We start from the raw sequence: 17,883 nt of genomic DNA, 5'->3' as shown, positions 1-17,883 counted from the left end.
CTTCTGTCAAGGCTTTGGCAGCTTTGGCTTTGTTTGGTTAAGATGTGTAAAAATTTGATACACATTTTTTGGATAATTTTTTTTTTATTGTATTTGAATATTTGATACAATTATTGGCAATTTTTTTTTTTTTACTTTGATTGTGTAATTTTTTTTCCTATCGAAATAGACATTAAAATAAAGTTTTTATTTTTTGGGAAACAAATTATTGTGTAATTTTTTTTCCTATCAAAATAGATATTAAAATAAAGTTTTTATTTTTTGGGAAACAAATTATAAAAGGGGTAAGATCCCCTCCCATCTAAATATTCCAATTTTAGAGACTAAATTGACCATAAATTGAAAATAATATAGACCAAATTCACTGTTACCAAAATATAGGGACTAAATTAACTGTGACCCCAAAATGGGGTTTTCGCCTAGTTCATATTAGAGTAGTCTAGGAGAAGGTAACATTTGGACTTCCTTAAGTAGCAAAAAAAAATAAAAAAATAAATACAAAGATGGTAAGTCTTAAAATAGTGCACTTATTAGCTTCACGTTTTACATACTACATGGATAAAAATTCCAAGCTCTAGTGAGGATTTTCCATCGATTAGAAATTAAAGCATTAAGAGAAAATAAGATATAATAACTAGCTTTTTCTCCAATATATATATGGATTGGGTTCAAGTTACACATAGTGTAACTTTAAATAATGTTATATCACTCAATATTTTTTATTTGGATGCAAATTTTTGACAAATCCACCGTTGGATTATATTATCTTTGTATATTCTTTATTCTTACAAAATTTCAAGGTGATCAAATATCAATAGCTATGTTATCAATCAATTGTTTAAATTCAAGTCTTTGTAGTTTGAAATAATGTATAAAAAATGAGTTTATGGATCGAATGATAAATTATATCTGATTGACATGAAAATTGGTATGCTTGTTAAGAATATATAGAATATGTAATTCAATGATTGAATTTTCAAAATATGAATTCAATAATAAGTTATTAAGTGATGTAATATTGCTTAGAGTTATACCAAATGTAACTTGAACTTAACTATATATATATATATAGAGAGAGAGAGAGAGAGAGAGAGAGAGAGAGAGAGAGAGAGATGGGTTCAAGTTACACCTAGTGTAACTCTATTGGATTTAAGTAGATCCAACAGTCAAAAAAAGACCTTCATTAATGCTAATATTCTGATTAGGATCTCATTAATTATTCCTCATTTATTATATTTTATCTCTATCTCTAAATCCAAGAAAAATGTTATATTTGACTCTCTCTCTACGTTTCTCTCTCTATCTCTTTCTCCTTCACCATTGTTTCACCTCCATGGATAGATTGCCGGCAGAAGAAGGAAAATAAATAAATAAATAACTGCGGAACACTGACATTGGAGGTTTGTAAGAAGGAAAACAAAAATGAAAACAAAGAAAAAGAGATAGAGAAGGAAAACAAGTAAATGCAAACAGAAAGCAAGAACTTGCATTAATCAAGAGTTTGCACAACTGACAACAGAGGAGGTGTTGGTGGTGGAAGAGAGATTCTTCCCTCCCAAGAAGACACCAAACTCTAAAGTTGATATCGATTGTGCGCAAACAATGTATGTCTCCCAAACTATCATCAATCAATAAACTCAAAAATTGTCCTTGAACTCATGTTTAGATTTATGTTTCAATAAATTACTCTTCCACTCTCTCTTGAGGCTGCTTGTAAGGGAGATGCCAATATTTCTGTTGGTTAGTTTTATGGAAGTTTGTTTGATTATCAAAAATAAAATAAAATAAAATAAAATAAACTCAAAAATTCAAATCCCACCCAAGATTGTCAAAGAACCAAAACAAAAACACAGATGTAGCTCAATATTACATCGAACCAGCCATCGCTCTCGAGTAATAGGATACAAGAATTTGCAAAAATAATTCCAACTGATTTAAAAATCCACCAAATATAAATACTAACATTCACAGAGAAGCACTACATAAATCTTAAATGGCTAACTCATAATAAGAATTTGAATCTAAATAAGAAATTCACTTGATTTGGACTGAAATCAATAAAACCCTTTTATCCATTCCCTTCCCAGAAAAAGAAACTGAAATAATAATGCCATAACCAATGTACTTTAACCCAAAAAGAAAAAAAGAAAAAAGATGTTAGCAGAATACATTGGAGCGTTAAGCTACTTGTTATAACAGATTCAAGGCATCCTTCAGTTTTTGAGTTAAAATTAGAAAAGTATGTACCATGTACCATAGAATTCTCCAATTTACATACAGTAACATGCATGTTCTCAATTGTCACGACCTGAGATATTGATAAAAACAAGTGAGTGTTCCTTTCAATTTCAGTGTTCTGCTGTTTTTTTTTTTTTTTTTTCCTTCTTCTGCCGGCAATCTATCCATGGAGGTGGAACAACAGTGAAGGAGAAAGAGATAGAGAGAAAAACGTAGAGAGAGAGTCAAATATAACACTTTTTTTGGGGTTTAGAGATAGATATAAAACATAATAAATGACGGATAATTAATGAGATCCTAATCAAAATATTAGTATTAATGAGGGTATTTTTGACCGTTGGATCTACTTAAATCCAATAGTTTAAAAAATGTGTAACTCTTTAGAGTTATACCAGGTGTAACTTGAACTCATCTCATATATATATATATATATATATAACTAGCGGTTAGGAAAGTAAAAACTTATAGAGATTCAATTTCCAAAATGAAATTACAAGTTGTCATGCCAAAGGTAAACCATTTCTGGAGGCACGTAATTTAGATGCAAGGCTTGTTGTAAATCCAATATTACAAGAAAAATCCCAAAATCCAGTTGCCATAAAATGATCTCGAATAAGACCCCCAGGTTTGGAGGGTCCTAGATTACTTCTTGAGCTATCATAGGTAGTTGATAGTTAGTTTTATAAAAACTTTTTTAAGGCGGGGACCAATAGATCCATTTTAGAGTTTTATTTTTTGATTCAGTAGTGTTAAAAACATAATAATAGTATTCCATTGCATGATGCTCGACTGTGTGAACATTTAAAATTTGGACAACTTCTTTTAAGGACATGTTTGGTAGACTGTAATAGGCGCTATAATGTAATAGTTATTCCTATGGTTTAGTTATTCTTTAGTTTGGTTATATTTTTATTATAAGGAATAGTCATTCCTTATGAATAGCTATTCTTCAAAATGAGGAATAACTATTCCTCTTTAAAAGGTGTTGAGGGCCATTTGCGGAAGCCCAGCAGACAGAAAAGCCCAATAATAAGGGCCACAAAGAATTGACAAGATAAATAGCAAAAAACCCATTAGGCCTAAGCGGCGGGAATAATGGATCACAGGCCCAACAAATAAATAAATGGGTCTTTAAGAGGCAAGCGGGCTCAAGGAAGCCAGGAAAGAAAGAAATAGCATCCCATGGGCAGAATATGAGGTAGGAAAGTGAGAAACAGCCATCGCAGGCCCAAGAACTCCAAAGATAAGGATAAGGTTATTAGGCCGGGGAAACCCAATGAAGTTAGTGAGAAGCCCATGGGAGTGTGGAATTAGCAAACGGGCCAAGGAAGCCTAAAAAAAGCAATCGGGCCATGGATGCCCAAAGGAAAAGCCCAAAGGGACATATGAGCCCATGGGTAAAAGCAAAAATAGTGCCCATAACAGGCCACTGAGAAAAGGGATAAACGGCTGGCCCAAAAGGAGATCCAGCAGGATTAAGTCATTGCGGCAGGAATAACAATTCGACGTGGCAGGCAATAAAGAGAATCAGAAGTGCACCAAAGAAATGTAAAGCCCATTATCATACGAGGCCCAGCGCCTGAATGGAGCGAAAAACCAAAGGAAAACTCACATGAAAGGCCAAGAAACGCAGACAGAGAGTCTCCAGGCCGTGGCAGACGCATGAGCAACAGACAGACTTTTGGACAAATTTGAAAGGGAAGCACGCGCAAGGCCCAAGTACCACTAGCCTGTACCCAACCAATATAGGATATGGTGGGGCCATGGGCCAAAGGTAAGAGGTAAAGGGGGTGTGGTTTGGTAGTGGGGAGAGGGGAAAATATCTATTTACTACTCTTGCCCAAGCCTCTTTTGAGAGGTACGTCCTGTTGGGATGATAGACCTTCCAAAAGAGGCAAGTTTGAGGGGGAACCGTTTGGTGCATGCTCTGAGAGTGGAGAAAGAAAGCATTAATACCGTGGCAGGAATACAAAGGAACAAAACAAAACCCGCCTCTGTCTGGTGAGGGTGGATGTCGCACAGTCCTGGTGGTCGGCCAGTACGCCCAGACTAAACAAAGGCGGTTAAGGGACAAGACGGTAAAACACTAGCCACGGGAGGCGCTATAAAAAGGTCCTTGCCGTGCCCTATAGGGGGGATCATAAAAAAAAAAAAGAGTATATTTTCTTGAGTAAAAGGAGAAAACAGAGCAAGAAGAAAGGAAAAAGATAAGAAAGAAAACAAAAAAGAAAAGAAAGGAAAACTAAGAAAAACGAGAGTTGGTTCAAATAGGGCATGCACCCATAGATTGTTTTCTCTCTCTCCCCCTCCAAATCTCACCTTCTTCCCAAAATGCAAACAATGACTCTTTCTTTTGGGCAACAACCATTCAGGTCCGACTCCCTCAAAGCCATTAATCCCCACGGCAGGATCCTTTTCCTGGGGGGTTATTTGCATTGAGTAGAGGCGTTCTCTCCTCTTTGACTTTACTGCGGCAGACTAAGTTTAAAACATAATTTATGCCCATTTAAATTAGCCAGTATTATTTTCGTCATTCTTCTCTGTGATTGATATCATTATGATTGTAATCATGCTTTATTAGCAGGGAATACATAGCCATTTATTTAAATAAGTCAAAGTACTCTATTTTAGTTATTATTATATCTGCCTGCCGTGACTCATCTGCAACAGTTTTGCTTGCCGTAAACTTGCTCCTGGCAAATAAGGCATAAGTTTGTGCACAAACCGGTCCAAGTTGAGTTACAATTGGATCGGCCCCAGCTCCCTTACTCAGAAACACTAGGGCCCATCACCGCAGGAGGCAGCCCAGCCCATTACCATAGGAGGCAGCCCAACATATCATATCATACAAAAAAGGCCCCTACAAAAGGTTGTATTAGCTATTCCTTAGTAAGTGCAATAATTTCAAAACTTAATATATTTCCAAATAAACAAACTTTCCATATACATCGAACAATTATAAAAATAAAAAATCATAAAAAATAACACATATCTCTCTTAAATTTAAAAATAAAAATTTTTAAGGAGATATAATTGTATGAGTAAGATATTTCCTAAAATAAATGTTAAGTTTCATTATAATGTTATAACTCACAACCAAACTAATGAATATGTTTATTTATTACATTACAACACACTTTATTACTAGTAATAAAGATTACAATTTGTGACGTAATCTCCATTCAGTGTACCAAACGTACCCTAAGGAAAATCTATTTATTGCCAAATATCCATATTCTTCATATGCAAAATAAATAGTAAAGGCTATGGTTGGTTAAGATTGCATGTAACGGTAGTGTGGAACACCAATCAAAGTTGTTAGAAGTGGAGAAATATTCCCAAGGATTTGGGGGTTGAAGTTGATGTCACACACGTTGGGACCAATGACAATCACAATGTAAATGTAATGGAGTTTTAGAAAAGGGGCAACAAAAACATTGTTGAAGAAGATGGGATGATTAAGAAAATGATGACTCTTGTTGGAATACAAGTATAAGAGCATCCATAGCAGATGTGCCAAATGCCAAATATTTAGCACACCAAAGTCAAACTTTTGCAACATGCTATAGCACCCTCACAATTTTGGCACGATACTGACAAACAATGGCATATGGTTTATTACTATTTTTATTCATCTTTCTCTCTCATCCCAATTAAAATATCACTTTCATCTTCTCCTTCAGCCACAGATTCACTGCCTCCATCTCCACTCTCCCATACTATTTCTTCTTCCTTCTTCCCTTTTGCTCTATTCTTTTCCCATTCTCCGAGATCCACCTCAAATCCACAGATTCCCACAAACCAAATACATTGCCGTCGATGCCTCACTCGAGTCCGAGTGCTTGGTGCCGGCGAAGGAGCTGCACGTTAGGGCTGTGTCTTGTGTCAATGTGAAGGACGGTGGGGCTGAGTGCGTGACCATTGGGGAGGATGGGAGGGTCAATTTGGTTGGGGTTACGGGTTCTGGGTTGAGTTGTTGCCGGGTTTTCGATAGTGATGGGTTGGTTTCATATACTGCGGCGAAATGGGTGTCGCCAGTAGAGTTTGCCACCGGGGTTTATGGGTTTAGTCTTTAGTGGTGGGTTTTAACAGTGGCCAGTGGTTGGTAGATTTGGTGGTGCTTGGCGGTGTGAGCTTGAAATTTGGGTTTTTTTTGTAGGTTTTTTTGCTGTAATCTGTTCAATCTATGGGTTTTTTTTTTTTTTTTTTTTTTTGATGCAATTTGGGTTGATTTGATATTGCCATATTGGTAAGTAATTGTGGTGGTTGGTTTGCAATAGAGGTGTTGTTGCGGCAATGGATATTGGTGGCTGGTGGTTGTGCCGTTGATGATAATGGGAAGGAGATAATATATTATTTTAATGTGTAGTAAATATTATTTTAATGTATAGAATTGAATGATAGAACATTTGATAAATGAGATATTGTAAAATGATATGGTAAAATAATAAAGTAGGCCTTTGATGTGACAAAATGACATTTTTTTTGTAACATTTGCTGTGAATGCTCTAAGTACTCTTCCAAAGAAAGAAGAGTTGTCGAGGGGGGATTAATTTAAGCGTATCAAATCCAAGACCAAGAGGGAAAAAATAATATTCCATTACATTATGCTTAACTATGTGAATAACATTCGAAATTGGGACAACTCTTTATTGGAAAATCAATTTATTGCCAGATATCCATATTCGTCAGATGCCAAAAAAAAAAAAATATATATATATATATATATATATATTAAATTCCATGGTTTGTCAACTACAAGATAGTTGCACGTGGCATTAGTGCAACACCAATCAAAAATGTTAGAAGTAGAGAAAAGGTCCAAAGGGATTTGGGGGGTGAAGGTGATGCCATACATTTCGAGACCAATGGCAACCACAAAGTAGATGTAATAGAGTTTAAGCAGAGGGGGCAATAGGGACATTGTCGCGGGAGGAGTGAGAAAATGGCAGATCTTGTTGGAATACGAGTACAAGCATTCTTCTAAAAAAAGAAGAGTTGTCGAGGGTGATGAGAAAAAGTAGGAGGAAAAGAATTTATAAGTTGAAGAAATAATAAAAGGTTTAAGGTAGGTTTTTTTTTTTTTTTTTGAGAAGGAGGTTTAAGGGAGGCTTGGATGTGTTTAGAAAGGAATTATTTTGTCTAATAGTGTCACAAATTCTAAATCCTCCCTTGGATTTTGGCTTAATTAAGGTAGATTGATTAATTATATGAGCCGTTAATTATATGGATTTTGTTAATGAATTCAAATATTTGAATTTTGAGGAGGCAAGTGAATAGTTTGGATTAGCATACAATAAGGGGATTGCAGAGGCGTGTGGGTGTGGCTAGCCATGGCTAAATATATTCATTGCCATCCATCAATACTTAGTTGAAGTTTTTCAAGGAGATGTTTCTATGTTTGGACTTTGGAGTCTTTCTATTTTTGTAGAATTCTAAAACATGGTATCATCTTTATTAGAAATATTTTTAAAAAAAGAAAAAAAAATATACCAAAAAAAAAAAAAAAAAGAGAACATGCATGCATCGTGTGGGACCAAACCAGATCTCTTTATATATTGCATCAGCGAATAAAGGGAAAAGGCAATTGATTCCCCCATATATATCTAATCCAATAGATTCCCCTCTTTCACAAAACCCAAGCCACAGAAACCTAATCAAACGGTTACTAAATCCGATCTCATACTAAAAATAAAGCACTTGCACACACATGAGTGAAACTCGTACACTCTTTTTCTTACCAAGCATTGTATGAATACTGGACCAACCCACTTTCTTATCTCTCTTCTGCAGTTCTGCTATCTCTATTGTTAAAAATCTCGGCCTTTCTCTTCGTCTCTTCCCTCTTTATTTTTCTTCCCTGAAATCCTCCTCCTCCTTTTTCAGGAGGAGCCTCTTAGGCAACCCAGGTCAGCTTTCTCTTCTTCTGGATTAGATCTACATAGTTTTTTTTTTTTTTAAACATGATTACAAGTTCAAGGTCAGTTTGAAACTCTAGAAGAATTTTTGATGGTTTTTCATTTCTTTTTGGTTTTAATTTTTGGGTTTCTAGAAAGAAGCGAAAAACACGCGAATATATGTGGCTGTCCCTAGCTAATCTGTTAAAAATCCATAATCCACTCCAGAAAATAAGGACCAACACCTTCTTGTTATTGTAGTTAAAAGCAAAAAAAAAAAACATAACTTAGAGCTCAAAACAGCAGATATCTTAGGTAAAAGCCTAGACAATTTTTTTTTTTCTTTGTACTTTTTTTAAGAAAACCAAGAAAAGGGTATTTTTTTATTTTTTTATTTGTCAAAGTTGTGATTTTTATAAAATTGAGTACAAGAATTATTGTATTGCTTTTATGGGTATTAATTAATTATGATCATGAGATAAAGATTTGCAAAATTTTTTGTTTGTGTGGATCAGGCGTGGTTGGAAGGGTGCAGATCTTAAAGTTAAAAGATTTAGTTGGAAGAGAAAAAAAGAAAAAGAAAGAAGGAAAAGATGAACAGGATGAGCATGTATCAGCAAAAGAACAGCATGGGATTGGGACTAGGAGGGTGGTGCGTGGAGGATAGAGATAACTCTGTGGTGTGCCCAAAGCCTCGCCGGTTGGGCCTTTCCGACCCTTCTTTTCACGACCACCATTTCAGACCCTCTCTCAGATGGCCCATCATGTATGTTCAAATCCCTCTTTCCTTTATATGAAAAACAAGTTTTTGTTTTCGTTTTTGTTTTTTTTTTTGCTTTTGCTTTTTTGTTTTTCTGATTTTGGGGTTGGTCTTTTTTGCTGTGAAATTTTCAGTCATCAAACTGAGATCGGAGATTCAAAAGCAGGAGCGGAGCTTTTGGATATTATTCTCACAAAGGTTCATATCTCTCTCTCTCTCTCTCTCTCTGTGCGTGGAATTTTGCTTATTAGTATTATTTCTTTTGTGTGTTCCGATTTGTGGGTTATTTTAGATGTTTATTTTATTGTTTCTGAAAAATTCATGCTAGATTAGAACGCTGAGCTGACAACAACATCGTAATTTTTCCAATTCCTAAGGTTGTTTATTTTAATCAATTTCCTCAATTTTCTAAGAAACCAAACACATGGTAACTGCCTAAATAGAACAAGACCCCAAAAAAAAAAAAAACAAGGGTAAATAAATGGATGGTTCAGATTAGCTCGGACACATGTTAGATGTTGTCGTACTTATCTTCTTTTCTTGGAGAGAGAGTTGCTGATAGCTAACTAATTTTGATTTTTCATTGCTGAACTTTTTTTAATCAATTAATTTTATTTCTGGGATTTTGTGAGCTCAAATATTGGTAACTTTTTATTACAAAGTTCTCATCTACCTTAAATTTAATTGTGGCCTTAAAATTTTTGTTCTTTTTATAGGGAAATTGTGCTGAGAAATCCTGTAACCAAGCAGCTTCATCACCACCGTTTTTCTGTGGATCTCCCCCAAGCAGGGCTTCTAATCCTGTAATTCAAGATGAGCATTTTGGCAAGGAGAATGTCATTGCTTTATCTCAAGCACCTCCTTCGCCTTCTGCCCGGAAAGGCCGAGGATGTGTCCGGATGAAATTCGGCCACACACCGGCCCCAGTTCGAGTTGAAGGCTTTGATTGCCTCAGCACAGATAGGAGAAATTGCAGCATCTCAGCTGTGGCTTAAACAATTGAAAAATGCAAAAATAATTACTATCAATCACCCCTATGTTCAAAGAGCAATGGAGATTTTGGGAGAGAGAGAGAGAGAGAGAGGAGCTAATGTTAATGTTTTTAGTGAAATGAAAGATGGTGTAAATACAAGGTCAATGGTTGTTTTGTTCGTTGTTGGGTTTTTGTGTATTAAAAAGTCTAAAGAAGATGTATCATCATGTAAATTTTAAGGTGTTGGGAGAGAGGTGGTTTAATTTTGAGGAATAAATTATTAGAGAAAGAAAGAGCAAGTCTTTCCCTTCTCTTTGTTTAGGTTGTTTTTATTTTTAATTTTCAGTGCCTTTCAGAAGAGTTTGAAGACTTTTAGGAAGCTTCGTTGGGAGTCTGTAATCTCTTGTATCGTCTTTCTATTCCTCTTTGTAATTGTAAGTTGGAGGAAAATGAGGATAAAAAAGTATTTGGAATTTTGCTTATTGTTTCGTTCTTTCTTTCCCTTCTTTCTTGCCTTTTCCTTTTTACGTGTGCTGCCCATTATAAAGTTAATTCCGTAGTGGAATGGTATTAAAGACTCAGTCATAAAAGCCATATAAATAATAATTAAATTAAAAAAGAAAAGATATTTGTGTGTTTTTTAAATATATTTTTTTCATAAATTTTCTAAAGATTTTTTTTTTCTAGACTTTAGATTCTAGAAAGTACTTTTAAAACTTTGTAAATAGGTGTTTTCAATAGTTTAGGAATTAAAAAAAAAAAAAAAATCTTCTTTAAAATTTAAATAAAGAACAGAAGTGAAGAAGCTCGAGCCTTGAATTATAGTCCTTGTGTCCTATACCTGACAAACATATGGAGTGATTATCGCATACTTTGATGCTATAGTAGAGTGAAATATTTTCGAGATGGACTTTTCAATAATTTAAGGATGAAAAATTAAATTTTTAAAGTTTAAAGACAAAAAAATAAATTTTTGTTAAGATTTAAGAATCAAAATAATATTTTATTAAAAAATGATAGTATTTCAATTTATAATAATTGTTTCATGATATTTAAAATATCAATTAATTTTTAATGTAAACAAAAATTAATTTTCAAATTTTTTATTCAAAGACTTTTTTTTTTTGGTTGAAAATTCAAAGACTTCACCGCCGATTGAATAAAGTAAAACTCATTTTCAATATTTTAACTTATCTTGAGTCTTCATTTCTAAATAAAATTGTGCGTAGTACTTTTGAGCTGTGCCGATTAGCACCCAGAATAGGAATTTGTCAAAGGGAGATGCCAGTAGCCAACAATGACGTTTGGGGGGGGGGATATTCTAATATAGGCTAAACAATTTGAGTGGTGACTTTGTTTGTTTGTTTGTTGTGTATAGGCTTGACGTTGAGGATAACTATTGGACATGCGATGTTTGAAGAGAAAAAGGTTGAATGGGTCTTAAAACTAAAGGCTGACAAAGTGACAACAGCTTTATCGACAATAGCTACGTTCTTAAATATATATATATATATATATATATCTGCAGTTCCTATACCCAAATTCACATTTTGTTTATGGGTCAATTTTTTTGATTTGATTTTAATAATTTCGTATTATTGATAAAGCTGAAATCAAGAATTAAAATATAAGCATGACGAGTAGATTTGGGTGTGAGAAAATCAAGAATTAAAAATACATAAACATGACATAAATTTGGGGTGTGAGAAAGAGCATGTCCCTGGCACTATTTCCTCGCATTAATCATTACATAATAATAATAATAATAATAGAAATGGTATTTGCCTGTTTGGTACCAATGGGCCTAATGGCTTGCGTCTTTTTTTTTTTTTTTTTTTTTTTTTTTTGAGAAACAATACCAAGATTTCAATAAATCAACAGAAAACTCTGTCAGCAGATACAAGAGAATGGACGTCCCTAGGGAGACCATCAGACCAAAAACAAGGACAACGGGACAACTTTGCTAGTTTTGCCAAACTATCAGCAACCTTGTTTCCCTGTCTTTTAACATGGGAGAAACTAATAGAAGAGAAAAGAAGAGCACAAGCTCTGATATCATCAATGATATGGCCGTAGGAACTGGCACAGGAAGAATCTGAGTTGAGAGCTTGGATAATAGTCATAGAATCACCTTCAAGAATTACATCCTCAATACCAAGATTCAAAGCTAAGGAGATTGCTTTTCTACAGGCAAGAGCCTCAACTACGTCCACTGTGGCAGGGAGGAAAATCCTATCAGAGAGTGCACCAATGACAATGCCATTAGGATTCCTTATCACTACTCCAATACCCGCCATTTTCTGGTCCTGGAACACAGCTCCGTCGAAATTAATTTTGCAAAACGGGCTCTGAGGAGGCTTGCGTCTTGGGCTAACAGGACTCTAATATGCGTCTGTGTTGGTACCTTTTTTACTTGGTCAAAATGAGGTTTTAGAGTATTTGCATTAGTGCAATAGTAAAAAGTGTCAAATTTACACATTCCATCCCCAATACTATCCGCGACAATTAAACTAAAATTTGCAAATTTGAAAAGTTGTTATAGTAATTGTGTATATCGTTATTTAAATTTTTTTTTCTCTCTCACCACTTTTCTCATCAAATTTCTCTCTCTTTTTATGAAGCTAATAATAAATAAAGAATAAATTTAAAGAAAATAGAATTTAGAATAAATAATGTGATGTGAGTGTTTTTAAAAAGTGGTGGTATAAAATAGAATAATTAAATTCTTAAACTAAAATATTTTTTTTTTTTTTTTGCAAAATATGATGGTAGTGCCCTCTTAATTTTAGAGCAATTAAGAACTAATATAGTTACACCCATATAAGAAAGTTACACTAGTCAACCCTCCTAACTATTTTAGGAGGGTTGATGTTCTTTATACTTCATTAAAATGAGGTCTTAGTATGAGAGTAGTTAAGAACTACTATAATTATGCATAGGTAAGGAAGCTACACTAATCAACCCCTCATAATATCTATACTATTATTTAAGAGACTTCTCTTATTTGAGATCCTCAATTTAGATGCCCATAATAACCTCAAATTCATCCGTTTCTAAGGCTAAAGTCATAGGATTATACATGTAAAATTAGTAATTTAAAGACTCCTAAGTTTTAGTTAAATTTAAAAAAAAAAGTTTTTTCTCCCACCTTCACATTTCTCTCTCATATTAGTTGTCAAGTTCTGATACAACTTCTTCTTTTTGAAAAAAGTAAAAAATAAAACTTTTTTTTTTCCACAAATGTACCTTTTTTATATCACTAAACTATTTTTTTCCACTTCCACATTGCTCTCTCACATTAGTTAAGTACTAATACAACTTTTTCTTAAAATAAAAATAAAATTGCTATGAGTAAAATGCGTAAGTCCAAAAAATAAAAATAAAATGCATCGTCGCACGCACAAAACGCGTGTATGATAAGGCTAGTATAGAATTGAGATCAGGCGCAATATCTAGAGTATTGCACCTGATGCAATTCCTAGGTATTGCACCAAATTCAATTCCTATGAATGGCTGAGATCGATAGTTGCAAAAAGTAATTTTCAATTTCAACCATTGATTCAAAAAAAGTTAAGATAAAAACTAAAATAAATAAGTAATAAAATTTAAAAAAGTGAAAAGTAAACAAATTTATGAATGATTTGGATGAATTGCACCCGATGTAATATTAGATATTGCATCAAATTCTAATCCGCCAGTGTGTGTGTGTATATATATATATATATTTGTTTTATAAAAATTTAATAAAAGATTGATATTTGGTGAGTGGTTGGAACGGGATGAGAAGAAGGGTTGGAAGTCATTTAACACCTCATAATCCCAAGTCCCAACGCGGACCCAGTGACAGAGACAGATACATATACAGTTGCGCCGTTGCTATCCGTAAGGCGCGCTGACAGCATAGCATCTGCCGCGTTATCTTCTTATTTTACGCTTTTCTTTCGGTTTAGGTGTGGGTCACAACTCACACACACAAAAAGCCCATCACACAGGAAACTGTCTCTTGTGGAATCTATCTATCTATCTATCTATTACTTTCTCTTCTTCTTTTCGTTTTTCTTGTTGTAAATCAGTTTGGAGTGAATGACGCTCCTTTCACTTGTCAATTGTCATCATTTGACTACTTTTCTTTAAGATAGTGAGGTTTTTTTATAAAAAAAAAAAGAAAAGAAAAAACTTTATATCATACTCTTTTACGAAATCATATTATAGTTTTTTTTTTTTCTAAATTAAGTTAGATATTTAGAATATGAAAATCTTGTAATTTTTGGTAGCTTATTTATAATATTTATTAAAATATATAGTTCAGGTAACTTTTATGTCAAATATATGGGGGAAAAAGAAGAAGTTAAAAGCTATTTATTTTTAAAGTTAGTTTTGTTAATTTTTATTTTAAAAAAAACTAAGACAAAAAACATAAAGTTTATTTTTTCCCAAAAATATAATACAATGTTTGGGATTTGTTGCCTTTTACTTTGTCTTAGCTTTTTGACCAATAATATAACTTTTAGCTTTTTTTTTTATTTTTTTTATTTTTTTTATTTTATATTATCAAATAAACTAGTTTTTAGTTGTTTTTAATACATTTAATATAAAAGTTACCAAAAATCATATATTTTATAAAAACTATGTAAATAAGCTGCTAGAAAAAACACACTTAATTTTCCTTCAATTCAAAAGTGTAGTATTAGCATCTGAGATTGTAAAACTCCCAAAATGCTTTTTTTAGCACCACAAACACCTAAAACTTTAGAGTCTTGGCAATAGGTGTGCCAAATGCTAAATTATTAGCATTTGGCTTACCAAACACCAAAATCCTTACTTCATGACATATGCCAAATGCTAAAAAAAGAGCATGGTGCTATAGTACCTTTTACTTTTTTAGAAGGGTGCTGCACCAAGCTATTTTTTTGTTTTTTTTTTTACTTAGTTTTATTTATTTATATATATATTTACTCTCCTTTCTCCTCATCAGCCACTCTTCCTCGACTCTCTTTTTCCTCTACCTCTCTTTCTCTCCTTCCTCTGCCTCTAGCTCTCTCACAGTCACAACTATCCCTCTCTCACTCTCAACCTCTCGCCATGTTGTTGACGCCTCTAGAACCTGCCACGCTATCGGTGCCGCCTACCTCATTCTTTGGAATTTGAGTTGATTTTGGTTTTTTTTTGGTGGTGATTTTGGGTTGATCTAACTTTAGGTTTTTGGTGGTTTTGGGTTGATTTTGGGCTTTTTGGATTGGTAATGGTTGGTTGATTTTGTGTTATTTTTACAGTGGTCGATGGTGGTTGGGTTAATTTTGGTTGTTGTTGGTGGTGGCGGATTTGCATTTTTGCAATAGTGGCGGGTTGTGAGGGTGGTGGTGTGGTGGTTGGTTGTGAATGGTGGTGGCGGTGGTTGGGATTTGTAATTTTTGTTTTTTTGATTTTAATAACAATGGGTTGTTTTTTAAAGGATATTTTAATGTGTTGTAATAATAAAATAGAAGATGTGATGTAGGTTGTATTGTAAAATGATGTGCTAAAATAATAAAGTAGTTTTTTGATATGTTAAAATGGTGTATTTTAAAACAATTGATGCTAATGCGCTTACAGCATCTAGGACTTTATACCTAAAAAATGTAGAAGTTAGCTACAATAAGCTTTTATTAGTAGAAGTTCATTGCAGTATTTTTTACTCCTTTTTTATTCTTTTTTCTTCTCTCTCCTCTCTCTCACACTCTCTCTCATCCCTCTCTATATCCTGTCACTCTCACTTCTCTCTGTCATACTTCTCTCTTTTAGACCTTAACATCGATGCCTTTGAGGTGGAGATAGATGTGGGTTTTCATTTGGTGGGTTAAGAGTTTTGTGGATCATGTTGGAGATTGGCATTTGGTGAGATGCTAGGTTTTGTGGGTTGTTTGGCAGTGACGATGGTGGGTTGTTGGTTTTAAGAGTAGTGGTAGTGGTGGGTCATTTTTTTGGGTGGTAGATTGCTTTATCTGGTGGCAGTTGTGGCTAGTGGTTTTTGTGGTTGGTGGTGGTGGCGATACTGATCAGTGGTTATGGTGGTGTGTAAGGGAGACTAAGAGAGGGGTAGAGTCAGGTAGAGAGGAAGAGAGAGAAGATAAACATGGGTGAGAAGGAAGAAAGATGAGTCGTTTATATTATGTTAATGTGTTGTATGTTAAAATAGGAGATGAGATGTAGGGTGTATTGTTAAATACTTAAATGGAGTGTTAAAATAGATAAAGTAACTTTTTGGGTTGTAAAATAAAGTTTTTTTTAGAAGCCTGAATGTGAATGCTCAAATATGTGAGTCCCAATTTGAAAACTATCTTCCTTATTTACAGAAAAAAAAAAAAAAAACTTTTTCCTCCCTCAAAAATAATTTTTCTTTAAAAAACTATTTTCTTACTTTTGTAAATTATCATCTCCCTCACAAGAAGCAAAATACTTCTGAAAATTTGAGTTTTATATTTTTTTTGGAGAGAGGAGGGGTGGGGGGGGGGGGGGGGGGGGTTGTGGCGCTCAAGAATTTGAGTTTGATTGTATCGTAATAGAAAACTAACTAAACTTCAAACTGAATGAGGTGCAATAGATATGTGAAGAAATAAGTCTTTTTTTTTTTTTTGAAAAAACAATAATACTTATTAGAACACACAAACGCGAAATTAGTATATAGAGTTTTTTTAACAAATTTATAATATATTACATAACTAGAGTACTATTACAAAATGGTCTAACCTTTGTAGTAGTAACCTAGAACTATAAAGACTGAAACTCTAACACACACAACCAATGTGGGATAAACATCCCTATATATATATATATATTTTTTTTTTTGAGGAAACAATAATACTTATTAGAACACACGAACACGAAATTAGTAAATAGAGTTTTTTAAACAGGCTTATAATATATTAAATAACCAGAGTACTACTACAAAAGGGCCTAAGTCAAAGTAGTTGAATTGATTGAGATGAAGTGCATCAAACTCTCTTAACAAATCAGGCCCCCAACATTTTGGATGATCTCAATTAATTGCATTACTCATCATTCTTATGCATTTCTTATCAACTAAATATTTACCCTTTAGGATTGGTTTAGAAACAAATTAATAATCATTGATAATAAAACAATCAAAGATTAGAATTTTGTAGAGAGACAAAGTTTTCTCTATGAATTTTTATTTAAGAATAGACTTGCATATATTTATGTGGTTGTTCATGAATGGTTTAAGTAAACACGTAAGGCGCCCCTCTCAGGGTTAGTTTAATTGCTGACCATGGTGCCTTCATAACCCAAGAGGCCTTCTATCCCTTTGCTTGGATATTTATCTCACTATTAATGAAATATTTCATTCATTCTTGAACCAGAAATTGAAACCTTAACCTCGATAAAGGACAATGGACTAGATGAAGACGATAGCTAGGTGGTATCTTACTATTATCTTCCTTGACATGAGTTATCATGTCAACTTGATCTTGGACAGGGATTAGGGCCAGAAGAAGTAGTTCTATGATTTGATATTTTATGAGGACGTGGTGTAAATCTTTTGCTTCACACCCTCCACTAAGGACATATCACATCATAATGTGATGTTATTAGGTGTGGTAGGATGTATTGAGTTTTGTTAGGTTCTATACTTGTATAATTTTGTTGGCAAACACGTGAACACAAACTTGTATAGATAGAGTTCATAGAGTTTATAAGATTGATTAGATAATACTCAAGAAGTTGGTATTTAGTGTGCAAGAACTAGAATGAAGCTAATTTAGGGATTTGGATTTTTAACAGTTTCTACCTATCGAAACTTAAGTTCGATTGATCGAAAGTCGTATGTCAGAATCGTTTCTTCATCCCATCAGCCCATTAGTAGTATAGAGTTTTAGACCTACTTCACTAAGTATTTAAGAGAAACTCTAGGGCACGTTTTTTGGGGACTTTACAGTAGCTCAATTTGAGATCTAAGGGTTTGTGTCTATTGCTCTTTCAAAGTTCCTACTGATGATCACTCACACACTCATTGAATC

The 17,883-nt window shown here is 33.8% G+C and overlaps 2 protein-coding genes across 2 annotated transcripts; one reads left to right on the top strand and one right to left on the bottom strand.

Moving 5' to 3' along the window:
- Positions 1-7,885: 7,885 nt before the first annotated feature.
- LOC115965520 lies at positions 7,886-10,350 on the top strand. The gene is made up of 4 exons (XM_031084764.1): positions 7,886-8,147; positions 8,651-8,901; positions 9,030-9,093; positions 9,612-10,350. The coding sequence occupies exons 2-4, from the start codon at positions 8,729-8,731 to the stop codon at positions 9,888-9,890; spliced, it is 516 nt and encodes a 171-aa protein (XP_030940624.1). The 5' UTR covers positions 7,886-8,147; positions 8,651-8,728; the 3' UTR covers positions 9,891-10,350.
- A 1,392-nt stretch (positions 10,351-11,742) lies between these two features.
- Positions 11,743-12,165, bottom strand: LOC115964557. Its single transcript, XM_031083844.1, has one exon. It carries the CDS (start codon positions 12,163-12,165, stop codon positions 11,743-11,745), a length of 423 nt encoding a protein of 140 aa, XP_030939704.1.
- Positions 12,166-17,883: the final 5,718 nt, after the last annotated feature.

Source organism: Quercus lobata, chromosome 10 (assembly GCF_001633185.2).
Source record: "Quercus lobata isolate SW786 chromosome 10, ValleyOak3.0 Primary Assembly, whole genome shotgun sequence".
In the NCBI taxonomy this organism is placed as follows: Eukaryota; Viridiplantae; Streptophyta; class Magnoliopsida; order Fagales; family Fagaceae; genus Quercus; species Quercus lobata.
This window is presented reverse-complemented; position numbering and strand designations above follow the sequence as displayed.

Excerpts from the sequence above, each read along its gene's own strand:
- LOC115965520 (XM_031084764.1), top strand. The coding sequence starts at position 8,729 with ATGAACAGGATGAGCATGTATCAGCAAAAGAACAGCATGGGATTGGGA. Across the intron at positions 8,902-9,029 it reads TCTCTCAGATGGCCCATCAT|TCATCAAACTGAGATCGGAG; the intron begins GTATGTTCAAAT and ends TGAAATTTTCAG. Across the intron at positions 9,094-9,611 it reads TGGATATTATTCTCACAAAG|GGAAATTGTGCTGAGAAATC; the intron begins GTTCATATCTCT and ends TTCTTTTTATAG.
- LOC115964557 (XM_031083844.1), bottom strand. The coding sequence starts at position 12,165 with ATGGCGGGTATTGGAGTAGTGATAAGGAATCCTAATGGCATTGTCATT.